This window comes from Scylla paramamosain, chromosome 27, assembly GCF_035594125.1.
Source record: "Scylla paramamosain isolate STU-SP2022 chromosome 27, ASM3559412v1, whole genome shotgun sequence".
Lineage (NCBI taxonomy): Eukaryota > Metazoa > Arthropoda > Malacostraca > Decapoda > Portunidae > Scylla > Scylla paramamosain.
In genome coordinates, this window is record NC_087177.1 from 6,533,464 (window position 1) to 6,550,000 (window position 16,537).

Here is a 16,537-nt window from a genome sequence, read left to right on the forward strand (position 1 = left end):
CTCTCTCTCTCTCTCTCTCTCTCTCTCTCTCTCTCTCTCTCGTCTCTCTCTCTCTCTCTCTCTCTCTCTCTCTCTCTCTCTCTCTCTCTCTCTCTCTCTCTCTCTCTCTCTCTCTCTCTCTCTCTCTGTGTGTGTGTGTGTGTGTGTATGTGTGTGTGTGTGTGTGTGTGTGCGTGTGTGTGTGTGTGTGTGTGTGTGTGTGTGTGTGTGTGTGTGTGTGTGTGTCATCCAAGAGTTTCACGTCTGATAATGTGCTCCAAACAGGTAACGTATGAGTGGATTCATTACATTTTTAATAGCCATACCGACATTAATTATTGGAAGCATTTTACCAACAGATTCCACCCAAGGACGATGTGTTGTGCTTTAACATTAATATTTTTATTGCAGAAGCGAAAAATAAATTATGTATTAAAAATTCATAAGCTACTTTTAAATGGTATTGCTTGTGTGACCCAATCTGAAAACCGACCACCAGGATAATGTACAGTTTTTATAGGAGGCAGCTTAACATTCTTAATTTAATACAGCAGTAGTATAATTCATTCAAGTAGGCTTCGTTAGGTCGAATATTGGATAAATGTTATTAAATACTATAGAGGTCTGAGATATAGAGTCTGAAAATAAGTACTACGTTAGATGCAATCCACATGGAGTAAAACAAGTGGTGTTGACTAGACTTACTTATTTGTTGTCATTATATGAAATGAGCTACAACGGCAACATGAATTTCATCACGTGCAGAGTAATGATGAAAATTAAATCACCTACACTCAGGAAAAGATTACACATGTTACGTATCAACTGTCAGAGATGAGTTGTTTTTTAAATTAAATTAAATTTGCGAACACATACAAGCACACACATTCTCTCTCTCTTCTCTTCTCTCTCTCTCTCTCTCTCTCTCTCTCTCTCTCTCTCTCTCTCTCTCTCTCTCTCTCTCTCTCGGTCTGAGTGACCTTTCATGTTACGTGAACCATGCAGGCGTGGCGTAGGAAAGCTGTCTAGTCAGGTACTTGACTCACCTCGACATACGCCGCTGAGGTCCTTGCTGTTGGCGTAGAAGCAGGTGAGGTTCCTGGTGGTATCACAGGTGTGTGTGCCGTTGCATATCTCTCCCAACTGCCGAGCACACTGCCAGCAGCAGCCACACCCATCTCGCACCAAGGGCACCCCTGCAGGACAGTCTGGCACGGCGCCGCACTCACAGGGGTATACGCAGCGCGCTCTTATCTGTAAGAGGGAAAAATAGAGGCTTTAGAAAATGTTGGCTGGCTAACATAACGTTGAGGAAAAACTTAAAAGTCTGTATCAAAAAGCAATTTTCTAACGTACTCAGATTGCAATATCCTTTGCCTGTACAGATGACACGTGCCTAACAGTATTTAATCTACGAATGAATTCCCATAGCAATAAAGTTCCCATAAAATCATTTCCATTGCCTGAAAATGTAACATGGGTACAGAGGCACATATAAATCACACAGAACCAGCAGTGAGGGGATGGAGCGCTAGTCCCTGTAACAAAGTACGGGACGGTGAAAACCAATTCCTATTTTCAGCCGCTCGGTGGCGCAGCCACACAAAAGCAAACTTGTTTAATAGGGATGCTGATTACCGCCACATAGCGGTTAGTGCGTCAGCTTACAAACAGTGGAATGCGATTTCAAATACATAGCGTGATCTCTTCAATATTTGCAGCTCAGTCATGGTGTTCAGCGACTTCGATGGAAATTGAATACATCAACTCCGAACACTCCCCATACGAAGCTTTTTATTTATTTATATATTTCCATCAACTGTGTCAAAAAAAGTAGCTCGATACGAATATGTAAAGTCAACACAAGTACATTTATTTATTTATTCATATTTTTTATTATAAGTATAGCTGCCTCATCATTCCTAATCATTCACTCTACGAAGACCATCAGCCACTTCAGGAATGGTGGCTGGCAAGGTGCTGGTATAAGTGTATAAGGACTGGAAGGAAGCAAGATTCACATTTACAATAGGCAAGGAAGCTAGTACATTTAAATGGCAGGATGTCAACATGAGTGAATGGCACGAATGATACTAATCTAGCACCACGATATCGCAATCATTTAGTGCCAGACAGAAAAAAGATTTACAGTAAATGTCTATAAAACTGTCAAAAATAAAAGATAATATAACATAAAATAAGAGAAGAAACTTGATGATCTGCAAGGGACCGCTCATCACCGCATCCAACACCACATCTTTCACCACTTTAAGATTGTTCGCCTCCTTTACCAACACCGGAATATCCATCATGATACTCAACACAACCTCCACCACACATCACCACAACCGTCACTCCCACTACTTCCTTCAACTCTAACTACAACTGCGGCACATATTTCCACCAGCTTCTTCACCGTTTATCATCGCAATGACTATTATCCTCACTGTATCTTCAATAACACTGCCATCTTGATCTTGTCTACCGTCACCATCACCAATCTAACATTCACCATATCTACCAATATTACTCTCACCACTACTATCACCGTCACAAGACAGCTGCTGTTCCATCATTGTACAATCTATATCATGAAAGCTACCACCACCACCACCACCACCACCACCACTAGAGCCACCACACCAATACTTATCCACATAGCCATCAGTTCTGCACCACAGAACGAATGTAATCACAAGCATAACACCCAATTTCACTACATCATCACCATCACATAACTACAAAGACACCAGCATCCCGCCACGCGCCAGACGCACCAACACACACCAAAGCACCACAACAGCCCACAAACCGGCGGGCACAGCACAACAACTGTAATTATCGGAGGTGCGTTGTATGCGTTCCCTTATCTCGCCAACGACCCGCTGCACCATTCTTGCCCTTGGCGGCGCATGGCACACGGCCTTGCTGTATAAACACATTGATTTTTTCATTTGATATTCTTTCCAGCACAACATGTGAATTAGTCATTGATAAAGAATTGATATCTTAAATTATAATAAGATTCACCTGATGAAACATTTTAAGAATACTTGGGGCAACTTAAGATACTGGAGACATAAGGACACGAAGCAACAAGTTGGCAAAACCCAGGCGGTATCTTTCCTGGAGGCAAACACACCGAGGACAAATTACTTCATGGGAACACGAGGGCGAGATTGTTCCCCTCCTCGACTCGGGCAATCCCGCCACGCAAGGCCGGGGAAAGAGCCCATTACATTCAGGGCATAAATAACAGACCAGATTTATTTTCGTTGGAAAAATAACATTTTCATGAGTATAATAATATTGTTCATGAAATATTTATAAACATTGTTGGGTGTGGTAAGTGTGTGTGTGTGTGTGTGTGTTGTATCCATATCTTTTTATGCTGAATACCTCACTATGGGTAATCTCAGTGTTTGTTAGAGTTATATATAAGGTTAACTCGCGACAGATATGAAAATACATAAATGGCTTAATTAATTGGATCTGATACAACAGCTACTGCGGTCAGAGGGTGTTGATGTGATCATTAAAGAAACTATAGGAGACATTCCATCTTTAAACAATTACCAGTTTTTAAATTTTTCCTTCTGAGAATAAAGTGTTCCCTATGCATCAGGAATCTTATATAACACTCATTGCAGGGATGAAAGAGAGAGAGAGAGAGAGAGAGAGAGAGAGAGAGAGAGAGAGAGAGAGAGAGAGAGAGAGAGAGAGAGAGAGAGAGAGAGAGAGAGAGAGAGAGAGAGAGAGAGAGAGAGAGAGAGAGAGATGAGAGTGACAATGTTGCTAAGTATGCTATATACAGACTTAGTTCCGGACAAAAGGAATTACCAGTAAGTATCTCTCTCTCTCTCTCTCTCTCTCTCTCTCTCTCTCTCTCTCTCTCTCTCTCTCTCTCTCTCTCTCTCTCTCTCTCTCACACACACACACATATACACACACACAAAATGAACAAACAAATAAATAAATAAATAAATAAAAATAGATCAATAATAATCGAAAGAAAACACTTCATTATTCGCCTATACATACATTTATTAATCTTTCAAATTGTCTGCTTATCTACCAACGATACACGGGGAGTGAAGACTTCCCAACAGCAGGACAGACAATCTTTACAAACCCCACAGTCTAGCAAGAACAGGTAGGTAGGCAGGCTGCTTACCGTCCCCACTAACGCATCTAAGACCCTTCACCACGACAAAGACTACAGGAAAACCTACCACAATATTCCACAAATCAATCTAACCGGAGGGCACAGGTATTTTTCTACTGCTCGGCTTGGGGCAAGAAAAAGATAAAAGGATGGTAATAAAGAAGCAGCTCGCGGCGGACACTAAAAAAGATGAAGAACGGAAAAGAAAAAAAAAAAAGGCAATATTTTCGTTCTTCGCTTACGGCACGTTCTGAGGTTCACGTATTTCCCCTCGCGTGCCTTGCTTAGAGCACAACTTTTACTTATTTTTTGGGGGGTTCCGCGAAAATACTTGTAGCACACCTCTTTTGAATTATTACATAAGCCCTCTTTACCTGCTTGTATCATAAGTAGTGCTGGTGTACACTCTTGTATCACTCACTCTTCTTATTCTACGCTCTCTTGTGTGTAAAACTTGCGCTCTCTCTCTCTCTCTCTCTCTCTCTCTCTCTCTCTCTCTCTCTCTCTCTCTCTCTCTCTCTCTCTCTCTCTCTCTCTCTCTCTCGATTTCTTTATTTTTGTGGAAATCAACATTTTATTTCTCTTTCCATCCCTGCTCCATTTCTTTCTCTTTTCCCTCTATTTTTTCAGCCTTTCCTAAATCTTTTCCTCCTTTTACCCTCTCGGTGCTAACACTACTATTTTTTTTTTTACAACTCTTTCTCCTTCCCTTCCCTTCTTCACTCCTTCCTTCATTGTTCCTTCCACCATCACTTCTCCTTTACACTTCAAGCGCCATTTACCCTCAGTATTTCTCTGCTGCATCTTTTTCTCTCTCCCAGATGTCGATACAACTCATAATTCTTTCGCATTACTTTACTCTCTATGCCATCTACCTTTTCTTCACCACCCGAAAGAGGCATCACCCTCGCCACCTCACCTCACGTGCTACCTGATTAATTAAAGAACACGCATGTGAGGTGTAGGCAAACAGCGTCGCAACAGAAAACGTATTACATTGCCGGAGGTCATTAGCGCTCCGTCACCTGAAAAAAACAGTGTAACAACCCCTTACGAGCCACCCTGTCTTGCATATTTGCTCGCGACTTCTCTTTAAATTCCTCCTGCTTTTCCTTCTTTGTCTCCTCCTCTTCCCGCATGGCTCTGACGAGGAAAGAGTAGCTACGTCCTTCCCAATTCTGAAGTTAAGCAGTGGTCAGTGTACAGAATTTCACTAGTCTCAACGCTGACTGAAGAAACTATTATTTTTTTTTTTTTCTGGTAAGTGAAGTCATATATCTTATTTGTATACGTCATTATGGCAGTAGTTTATTGATATTTTTTTAATGCCTCACCTAACCTAACTGTCGTGTGCAACCTCCTATTTCGTCCCCCCCCCCAAAAAAAAAAGGGAAGGAAAATAATAATAAGTGCGACCATATTTGTGTAATGTAATAGTGAAGTATACAATGATGTCACAAAAATACAGTTTTGTCTGTCAGTGAGACAAGTATAGCTCTGTAATAACACTCAGGCAATTTGGTCACTGACGACGTGGAATGAGTCAGATTAAGGGTCTGTGGAAGCAATATCATGTCGTCCGGCACAGCAAAGCAACGCATGACCTCCAGCCAGTCTCGCTAAAAGTTTTCTCCTTTAGCGACATTTTCTTAAAACAACGTGCAAATTTTAGAGCCGTTTCTATTCTGCAAGTGAACCTCCCTCCCTTCCCTCCTTCTCCTCTCCCTTCTTCCTCGAGCCCTCCAAGGAAGGAAGATTTCTCAGGCTAGAGAAAAGAAGAGAGCGAAAACACTTTACAGGAGCGTGAAGTTTATCACTGCAAAGTCTTCGTTGCCAAGTTTTTTTCATAGTCTTCCTTTCTTTCTCCATATCTATATTTAGACGTCTGCAAGAATTAAGAAATTATTTAACGTTACTGACATGATGATCCTGCTTTTATATGTTAAATTGTCTAGCATTTATTCAAAACTTTTCAAGCTGTCCAGATCGTGACAATAATAAGTTAGCCTTCTTTGTTTCTTTTATTTACAGTAGGTTTAAAATACAATGAAGCAGAAGTTATCACGTTAATTTTTCTACTATTAATTTGAAGCCTTTCAAACTAACTAATAAGTCGTCCTGTGTCTGCTCTGTCATCGTTATTTCGTAAAGGTTCATGATATAATGAAACAGAAGTTATCAACAAGTCAATTTGCATCCTAGAGCGCGCCACTTAATTTCATAACTATCTATCTCATTGCAGACTCAAATCATTGTTCTTTAAGAGACCTTTGTGCTGCCCTGCCACGTACTGTCCTCATAACAAATTAAATACAGGGATCAGGGCAGCATCTGAAGAGAATACTTTACCGCTAAAAGGAGCAGTCATGTAAATATAGTCAGGACCGAGGAGGATAATACAGTACCAAATGTGTTAAGTACTATGCATAAACAAGGTAAATTAAGTCAACGCAAGAGAAAACTGGGGACGTTAGAGGTAACTTTACTGCAGCTTCCGGTAACCACTTGTCTTGCTTAGTCTCACAACAGCAGTATTAACATAAAGTACCCCCCTCTCTCTCTCTCTCTCTCTCTCTCTCTCTCTCTCTCTCTCTCTCTCTCTCTCTCTCTCTCTCTCTCTCTCTCTCTCTCTCTCTCTCTCTCTCTCTCTCTCTCTCTCGTTATTTGTAATTTAAACACACATGGATTTCCCCTTTCCTCTTTGAAGACTATGAATATGTAGCCCATGAAAAGAAGACACCAATAGTATACAATAGTAAACAGCATACATAGTAGTATACAAAAGTACATTTCCTTCCCTTCTCAACCTTCATAATCATCCCATTCTCTTCCTACCAGATGAGCCCAGACAAGGAATTCCGCATATATATTCCTTGAGCCCGCATTAGTGAATTGTCTACACTGTTTTGCACATCGCAGCCACCACCATGTGTCCTCCCAGTAGAGTGACGTAATAAGGGCTGTTCCAAAAGCTCTTCCCGTGTTGTTTTCAGGAGTCCATAAGAGCATTAAGTAAATTGTTTTTGTTATTTGATGTTCCTGCTCTAGACTTCAAGCATCATCCTGGTGAAACGTGACTACAACAAAAAAGGGGTTAATGATGTTCTATTAGTTTTACACAATACAAATCTGAAAAACGACGAAATTATATTAAAATCTGACACAAAAATTAATAGCTGCACGAGGCTTCATATTATATTTATTATTCATTCTCTACAAGCCAGTGTAATTATATGTCTCTGTTTACACGGACATAATAATCTCATCAAGTTACTCGACTCTCAAATAAAACAAATTAAAAGTGAGTTTCTTTTTCTTCTGACTTTCCACATCCAGAGTGACTTTGCTTATATTACTACACTTTTCCATTATTGTCGTTTGAATCGCTGCAGCCTCATCTTAATTTCCTGTCTTTTAGCGAATCCTTCCCTGACATTTCATTTCATTTCATCCTCGACTTCCCAGTTCTTTATTTCAACTAGTGGCAAACGTGCTACTCCAATTCTTCCACTTATTGTTTCCAAGGAAATTAAAGTTAATCGTCCGTTGACTCGCTCCTTTCACAATGCACAGGCCATTGATTATAAAAAGTTATCTACTTCTTTCCCTTCAGTTTTCTCATCTTAATATTCTTTTATCATTGGTTCAGTTTTCGACGAGATTACTGGCAGTGAAACGCCTACAACTTGTCTAACTCTGCGCATTCATCAAATTAACCTATTACAACTCTCTCTCTCTCTCTCTCTCTCTCTTTCTCTCTCTCTCTCTCTCTCTCTCTCTCTCTCTCTCTCTCTCTCTCTCTCTCTCTCCAATTGGCTGGTTCTATGGGTAGTTTCTCAGTGACAGAGCTACGTACCACACTGGTAACCTCAACAGACATCATGAACTAGTTCAATATTCAATTTACAATCTCTCTCTCTCTCTCTCTCTCTCTCTCTCTCTCTCTCTCTCTCTCTCTCTCCTCTCCTCTCTTTCTCTCTCTCAGCAGGTGGTGGCCATTCGTCACTGCCACACCCTGGACTGCCCCTCGCCACGCTGGCCAACTCGTTTCCCAGAAGCACCAGAAAAGCACGTTTGTTTCACTCAACCTGAGAACTCGAGACAATGAAAGATGGAACCTTGACACATGGTTAACTTTGCGTAATATTAATAAGCTGTCCGAATTTTCACGAACGATATGAGAGAGCAAAATAAATAAAAAGGAAAGGCTCTTATTTTTCAGGGCCTAACAATATGGATATGCTATTATTTTCCTGGAGCTGACAAGTTTAGTAGGCTTTATATATATTGCTTTCATGGACCTGATTAACTTGGATGGGCTTTATCGCTCTTCCCTGATGTGATAATCTGAATGAGCTACATTGTTTCCAGCGACCTGGTAATTTTAATGAGCTATAGTGTTTCGTTGGACCTTGTGAACCGCAACTAGCTGGTTTGTGTGACGGAGATCGGAGCGGTGACTTCTGGAACATGACATTAGTACAGTCACGGGGAGGAAATATCACACGCGGCAATCCGCAATATCAGTTCGTGGAAGCTTTCAGGAAATTTGACACAGGAGATGGCATGTAATAAGTTCAAGTCTAATAGTAACTGAAAGGTGTGCAATCAATCAGTCCGCTTTCCAGTTTCCCGTAGAAAGGAATATTATTCGTTTCATCCTCGTATAGTGATGAAATTCTCAACTACCTATGTGTTGCAAGTGACTGCAAGGAGATACGGTGTTGTGTCCAATACCTACACACAAAATATATCCATCTTTAATCAGACCATAGTAGGAAATTAAGGTCACACGCAGTACATGCAATCTCACTTGTATGGGGGAAAAGCTTCTATTAATTAATGAAGTTCCTCTGCCCTGCGATATACCTTGAGTAGCTACTGCCACTGGAGTCCACATGCCCGGCGGTGCACTGCTTCACCCACTCGAGCTCACTCCCTGGGGCCTCCTAGAGTTAGCCTGCACGCTTCCTGCCGCCCTTTCTACGCTAAACAGCTCTCGTGAAGATACATCAACTTGATAAATGTTGTCTCGTACAGGCAGAGTTGGCGTTAATGGACTATTAAAGTAACAAGTCTTGATTCAGGTCCACGGAGCATTCTCTGTTCTGACAGAATAATTCCAGTGATGCATGTAAAGATTCTTCTAGCAGATTCGTTGACATGATTTATTGAAAGCATCCGTTAATGAATGCATTACCAACACTCTTTAGGTTAACGTACATGCATCAGAACCATAAGTGATGATGCTAAATTTTTGTTCTGTTTTTATTTTTGTTTGTTTTGCATAAGGATTGACAAAGTACTTACATTGACTCCACAAATAAATGACCGAAGCCAGTCATTCAATTTTCTTCATTCCAAAATGCACCACTGTCACGCTCCACCCCGTTGATGCATGTGAAGGCCTCCACTTTTGTTCATGAAGTCTTTCGACATTTGCGCCTTAGTCTTATTAGACACTGAAAACTACACCCACATCCACTTTATCGGGAGCCACTGAAGAGTTAACAAAGGCTTCTGAAAGTGACATTTCCTACTGCCACTTCGCAATGAGTCCCACTCCATGCAGTTGAAGTTTGAAGGAAAAAAGAAAAAGAAAAAAAGTGTGTGTGTGTATAAGAGAGAGAGAGAGAGAGAGAGAGAGAGAGAGAGAGAGAGAGAGAGAGAGAGAGAGAGAGAGAGAGAGAGAGGATACAGAGTAGAGAGTAGATGGGTAATGCTTTAAAAAGGGGACCGTGAACCGGTGGCGAGACCTGAGGCGGTCCAGGCCAGGCCGTAGGAGACCGAGCAAACTTCGTAACGAGTTAGTTGGCCATTAGCAACTGGAGAAACTGGCGAGGGAGTTAAGAAAACCTAAAACCTTCACCAGGAGGCGCCACTCCGACCCCTTCCCCTCGACACAAAGGACGACTTGCAGGGCACATTAATAGCCACCTTTGTATCCAGGATAGGGAAGGATGAGGACGTTCTCTCTATGTTCTTGAGGCGTTTACTTTATATAAGTCCCTAATTTATTCAGCCTTCTTCATCTACCAGCAGCAACAAATACCCTTTCATCCTCTTAGGCTTACGTTCTTAATATCTTATGAGGGCACTCCGTCCTGCGCTTTTCTGTCACCATATTTACCCGTGCAACACTCTGAACGCATTTAATTTCTTCCCTATCTACTCAGCAACTTCCCGATCCCGCACTTTTATCCCCCTCGACCAGTGACTTTCATCTTCCTAAACCTTCACAAACACAAATTTTCTCCAGGCTTCTTCCTCTCTCTCAACTCGACCTGGCGTTTAATCTTCTAAGCCAGCAGCCCCGCCCTCATTCTCCAGTCCTCACCATTCTCCCTGGCTCTCACTCTGGCCAGCCCTGCCTCCACAACCCTCATGCAGCCGTAACTTTCTAATATTAGCTACACTGTACCTCGCCCTTCCCCTTACTCTACCACGCAGGTCCTTGGTGTCCTCTGAGGAGACATAACGTACACAAGGACCTAATATATACTGGCAAGGGTCCTCTGCCTGGGAAGAGGATCAGGAGTTTAGGCACGGTGACGATGCAAACCCTCCCAGCGTGAAACAAAACCTGGTCGTGTTTTGAAAGGTATATTTACGTTTTGTTTTTGATGCACCAGAAACGTTGAGCTGAAAACCTTGATTGAAATATTTGATTTGCTCAATCAGTAACGCAGTTTCTGACTTATTTTGCATATGAATCAGATTAAGTTCTCTGTCCCTTCTCTTCCTATTCACTACCTTACTGTAACCACCACCATGGTCACATCATTACACCCATCACCATAACCATCAGCATTAAGATCAGGTGGCAGCATGAGTAACACCAGCATTATAATTCCACGGTCTCCACATCAGTGTCATTTACGCATCTTATTATCCATTCACCTCGTAAAAAGTCGCACACACCCAGCAGCGCCAGCCGGTCAGTATCAGCTAATGAAGTGAATTTCTATCTATGTAAACAACTCCCTCGCTCGATTCCTCGCGGAGCACCGAGTTGGTAAACGAGGCTCACTAAACGGCGCTCTGCACAATAAACCTCTCCTGTGTTAATACCCTAGCGCGTCTCCATTGCTGGATAATAGGAAGTGCTAAGAGCAAATTACGACATTTACTGCCGAAAATGAAACAGCCTACTGATCGTTTTAGATTAAGTCACACAAAAATACACCAACGCATTCCATGTCGGCTATCAGGAACTGTTGTTGGTCTTTTTTTCAAGTGTGGTGAAATGGAAAAATATTCTTGCACTCGGTTCGTTACCCTCAGCGCTTCCAAAACTTCCCGCGGGCAACAGAAAGAAAACTCAATTGAACGAGAAAAAGAAAGAGAACACAAGGGGAAAAAAGAACAGCATCCGGAACAAACACGTTTACCTTGTTTGTCCGGTTCGTAGTTTTGGGAAAGCTTGCACTAAGGGGGGGAGGGGAAAACCAATGGAATGTGTAGTGAACTCTTCAACCCTTGCACTATGAGGAGGAAATTCAAAAGCTCTGGCAAACGGCGAAGTATAGGATTGTAAAGAGAGAGAGAGTTGGTTTTGTTATACACCGCTGCCTGTCCTTAAGCGCTTTACCTTCCAGATCCCGAAAGTGGGGTACGGAGATGATATATGCACGGATGCGTAAAGGGTATTTCCTGGTGTGTCTGTATGTGTGTGTGTGTGTGTGTGTGTGTGTGTGTGTGTGTGTGTGTGTGTGTGTGTGTGTGTGTGTGTGTGTGTGTGTGTGTGTGTGTGTGTGTGTGCAGGCGTTTCTTGGAGAACAGAAAACGAAAAACTGGGTGGCCTCCACAAAACGAGAGGAAAATAATGACAAACATCGCCAAAACTTCCTGGAAACCCTAATACTTTCACTCTGACGGAATTTAAGTATCAAGGAGGATGTATGCACAATTTCTTTACGCTCTCCTTGTACCAGGGACGCACTGAGCACATGGATCAAGTGAGTGTTGGACGTGCAAACACAGGGGCGCCTTGGAGAGTTTTCCGCGCTCTGGGACCACTGCTTTTCTCTCTCTCTCTCTCTCTTTCTCTCTCTCTCTCTTGTCCGGGGTCTGAGACGATGGGTGCGTCTTGGGAGTAAGGGACGTGAGGTGATGACACAAGAAATTTATGGTCGATCACGTGTTATGGAAAGCCTTTACGTGCCGGGCTACACGAGAGGAGGCCTTGCCAAAGACAAGTGTGACTCCCAATCACCTGAAGGGGAGGTAAAAGGTGAGGAGGGTCCTTTACGCCGTCATAGAAAAGGGAAGAAGAGTCTGAAGTGACAGCCGATATTTCTTTGGTAGCCGACGGCAGAGAGAGGGCACGTAGGGGCGAGGGTGCTGGAGCCGTGAGAGTTGTGGAGATTTGGGAGAGAAAGGAGCAAGGATGTAGTTCAGGAGTGTGGGAGAGGCGGTAAAGGTGAGGATCAGGAAGAGGGATAATGTCGGTGAGTTAGTGCCGGTGTGTGAAAGGGTACTTGGGTCTGAAAATAAGAGCGTGGGCGTGTTGATACTCAGTGTTGATACTCACGGAGTTGTAAGGGCGTGAGTGAGGGTGGGCGTCGCGGTACAGCTCACACTGGTAACAAGGTGCTCTCTGACCTAGGACAGCCGCCCACAGAGCCACACACCACGCCACTGTCACCGCCCAGCCACCCACACTCATCTGGAATAAGAATCCAAAATGTATTATTATCGTTATTGTCATTACTACTACTACTTCTACTACTACTACTACTACTACTACTACTACTACTACTACTACTACTACTTCTTCTACTACCACTACTACTACTAGTATAGTAGTAGTAGTAGCAGTAGTAGTAGTAAAAGTAGTAGTGCTGAAAGAAAATGGTTTTATGAATGTCAAAGACACTGATTATCTGCGCTGGCTGACAAAATACGTAGAAATATGTGTATGAAAGACGTTCACCTTTACGAAATGGAATATCCTACCTTCTTTTTGAGTCTCCCCCCTCCTCTCTCTCTCTCTCTCTCTCTCTCTCTCTCTCTCTCTCTCTCTCTCTCTCTCTCTCTCTCTCTCTCTCTCTCTCTCCCATTTTTATGCCCCTCTTTCCCTCCCTTCCTCTCTCCATCCTTTCCTAAACCCTTTTCCACTTTTTTCCAAAGTCCCCCTCAATTCACACACAATTCTCCCCTCGCCCTTCTTACCTTCCTCCTCTTTCTGGTCTTCCTCACTCTTTTCCTCCGCACAAGGAAAATCTTCCCTTCTACTTTGTGCTATTCCATCTTTGCTTTCCACCCAATCTCCTCTATCCCTCCGTGGTTCCCTTACATTCATCTTTTTTCTCCATTTTTATGCTTGATTCTTTTCTTTCCTGCTGACTCTCACCCCAACAACCTGAACGAGGAAAATGAAGAACAACCTTTAACATTATTTTACGTCATCCGTTCAGCAGGCGAGGGTCAGAGGAAGGAAGAAACCGATGAAAAAAAAAAAAAAAAGAAAGAAAGAAGGGGAAAGAGGAACAGGAAGTAGAGGCGGAGGAAGAGAAGGAAAGGAGGGCCAAGTGGACAGTGAGGCGAAGGACGAGCCATGCAGTGTGACGCGAGGGGTCCTGGCCGAGTAAGTGGCTCTAAGTGGGGTCGGGGAGGCAGGCGCAGTTTGAAGTGGCTGCTTTGATCCGATGAACCACTGGAGTGAGGGCCGAATGTGTGCCAGGATCTGAGGCAGACCTATCTTATTATTCTCCTTCTCTTGCTCCTTCGCCTTCCCCTTCCATTCTCCTCGTCCCTTGCTCTATTTCTTTCCCTCTCTCTCTCTCTCTCCCTTTCCATCCTTCCTCAAGTACGATCCACCCTCTCTCTTCTTTCGCTCTTTCTTCTTCGCCCTCCTTCTTCTTGTCTACTATCCTGCTCGTCATATTTCTTGCCTCGTATTTTTCCTCCTCCTCCTTCTCGCATATTGACTCCCTCCTCTCTTCTCGTCTTTCCCTTTTTTCCTCTGAGGTGTTTTAGGTTTCACTTATATTCCAGGTCGTCACGGTATCGTCTTTTCTCTCATGTTTGTCTCTCACGTAATCCTTCACCGCCACGCATTTGCTTCTCTACTGCCTTCGTAAGTCTTGATGTGTGGCAAGAAATGTCTCGCTCATAGTTTACTCCCTCATTCACTCACTCACTTATACACCAGAGCCTCACTCACTGATTCATACATATAAATAGTATCACCTCTCTCTCTCTCTCTCTCTCTCTCTCTCTCTCTCTCTCTCTCTCTCTCTCTCTCTCTCTCTCTCTCTCTCTCTCTCTCTCAACTCTCTCACACACACACACACACACACACACACACACACACACACACAACAAAAACACGAGTCTCCACCTCTCCCTTTCCTCTCAAGTCTTGACTTTGTGCAAGTAACTTGGGAGTTAAGAAAGGGTAAGAAAAATAAGGATAAAAGGATGAACTACAGCAAAGAAAACACACACCTGAGTTAATTAGCGCCACACCTGCCTCGCACAGTCACCCCCTGTGTTTGCTTATGTCTGAAAATTGTGAGCACGGGCGGATGTACGCTTTTTTTTTCAATTATTATTTCTTTTTCCAGCTTTGTTTTTTCGCTCGCTTCCTCAGTTCTCCCGGCAGCAGCAGCAGCAGCAGCAGCAGCACCATCATCACCACCACCACCACCACCACCACCACCACCACCACCCCCAGCAACATTGTCCCTGAGCAAGCCCTGTCTCGTCGTCCCAGCGACTCCCCCTCCTTACTGTCTCTCGGGATTTGTGGCGTTCATGTCCACTGGGATCTTGGCTGACTCCATCTCGGACACTGTCCACTTTAACCCACACAATATCTTTCTCTCCTCGGTAAAAAGAGAAAAAGATTATACTGAGATTTTTCTTCTTGTGCTTCCTAATACCATAGATATTGTGAACTACTACAACTATTACCATCACTACCATAACCACTACTACTACTACTATTACTACTACTACTACTACTACTACTACTACTACTACTACTACTACTACTACTACTACTAATACTACTACTACTACTACTACTACTGCTACTTTTACTTCTACTACCACTACTACTACTATTATTACTACTACTACTACTGCAACAACAACAACAACAACAAATAACAAACAACAAACAATAGCTACTACTACTACTGCTATTGCTAGTACTACTACTACTACTACTACTACTACTACTACTACTACTACTACTACCGCTACAACTACTACCACTACTAGTACTACTACACACACACACACACACACACACACACACACACACACACACACACACACACACACACACACACACACAGGAGGGAAAATTTGTTGGCATCCAGCTTTTTCTCTTCGTTTGGTCAACAGGTAATACACTACAGGAAACGATAATAAAATTTTCGCTTGGCTGAGGATGAGAACCGCGGATATTTTGGTTGCGAGCCAGTATCAGTAACCATCACCAATAAAAGAAAAGAAAAAAAAAAAACATCACACATCTGCTCATTCAAGAAAAAAACTGCAATGATAAAAACAATGAACTAAAACTCGCACAAAATAACAAATCTCTGAACAAATTTCCAAATATATAAATAAAATAATGATAATCCCCACTATTCTTTTTCGCGAACTCTTCATACACAAACCGGACTTTTTTTTTCTTTTTTTCGAGGAACATGACCTGACTGCGAAGAGGGAATAGAGTGGTGAGGAAGAGAGCGAGACCGAGTGGTGCGCTGGCATGGAATCGTGAATGACTTGATGGAGGAGCGGTAGAGGAGGGAGACGCGTGACTGATGGCAAAATAAGTGCGGCAGGGCATGGAAAACAAGTGCTGGGGTAGGGTGAAGAGAGGTGGGTGAGAGTGAGAGAGAGAAGCGAAAGAGGATGGGCAGAGGAATGACAACAGTAGTACCCAGAGTAGGGAAATATGCATTTAGCTGGAAAGAACGCGGCAGAATTGCAATGTGGTGAACGATGTGGAAAATGCTGAACAGATGTGAAGAGACTGGGTGATGAAAGTTGGGAATGGTGGCGGTGGTAGTGGTGGTGGTGGAGGCGGAGAGGGAGGAAGGAGAATGCAGGGACACGTCGGAGAAGAGAGGAAGGGAGGAGGAGCAAAATGACAGTTTTATTTTAAGAAGTGACGGAGGAGGAGAAGGGCGTTGGTGAGGGAGTGGGCTGGAGTGAATGAGAAACAAGGCAGATTGGTGGGAAGGACGTGAGAATGTAGATTAAAAAGAAACGATGGACACAAAACAATAATAAAGAAAACACACACACACACACACACACACACACACACACACACACACACACACACACACACGAAAAAAAAATAACAAAAAAGTCAAGACAGTATAGAAAGGCTGTGTAGTAATGACCAGTATAAGAGGCGCACCA

At 43.0% G+C, this 16,537-nt stretch overlaps 1 protein-coding gene across 4 annotated transcripts in view; it reads right to left on the bottom strand.

The window, feature by feature from the left end:
- The window catches only part of LOC135114091 (CCN family member 2-like), a 97,150-nt gene that overhangs the window by 14,602 nt on the left and 66,011 nt on the right, over window positions 1-16,537 (bottom strand). For all 4 annotated transcript variants that reach the window (XR_010275210.1, XR_010275209.1, XM_064029789.1 and 1 more), the window contains 2 exons: window positions 12,678-12,812; window positions 1,026-1,233 (listed from right to left, as the gene is read on the bottom strand). Coding sequence is in view for 2 of the 4 variants with exons in the window: in XM_064029789.1 (XP_063885859.1) it covers window positions 1,026-1,233; window positions 12,678-12,812 (343 nt within the window). In the remaining 2 variants the exon portion in view is untranslated. The remainder of the gene's footprint in view (window positions 1-1,025; window positions 1,234-12,677; window positions 12,813-16,537) is intronic.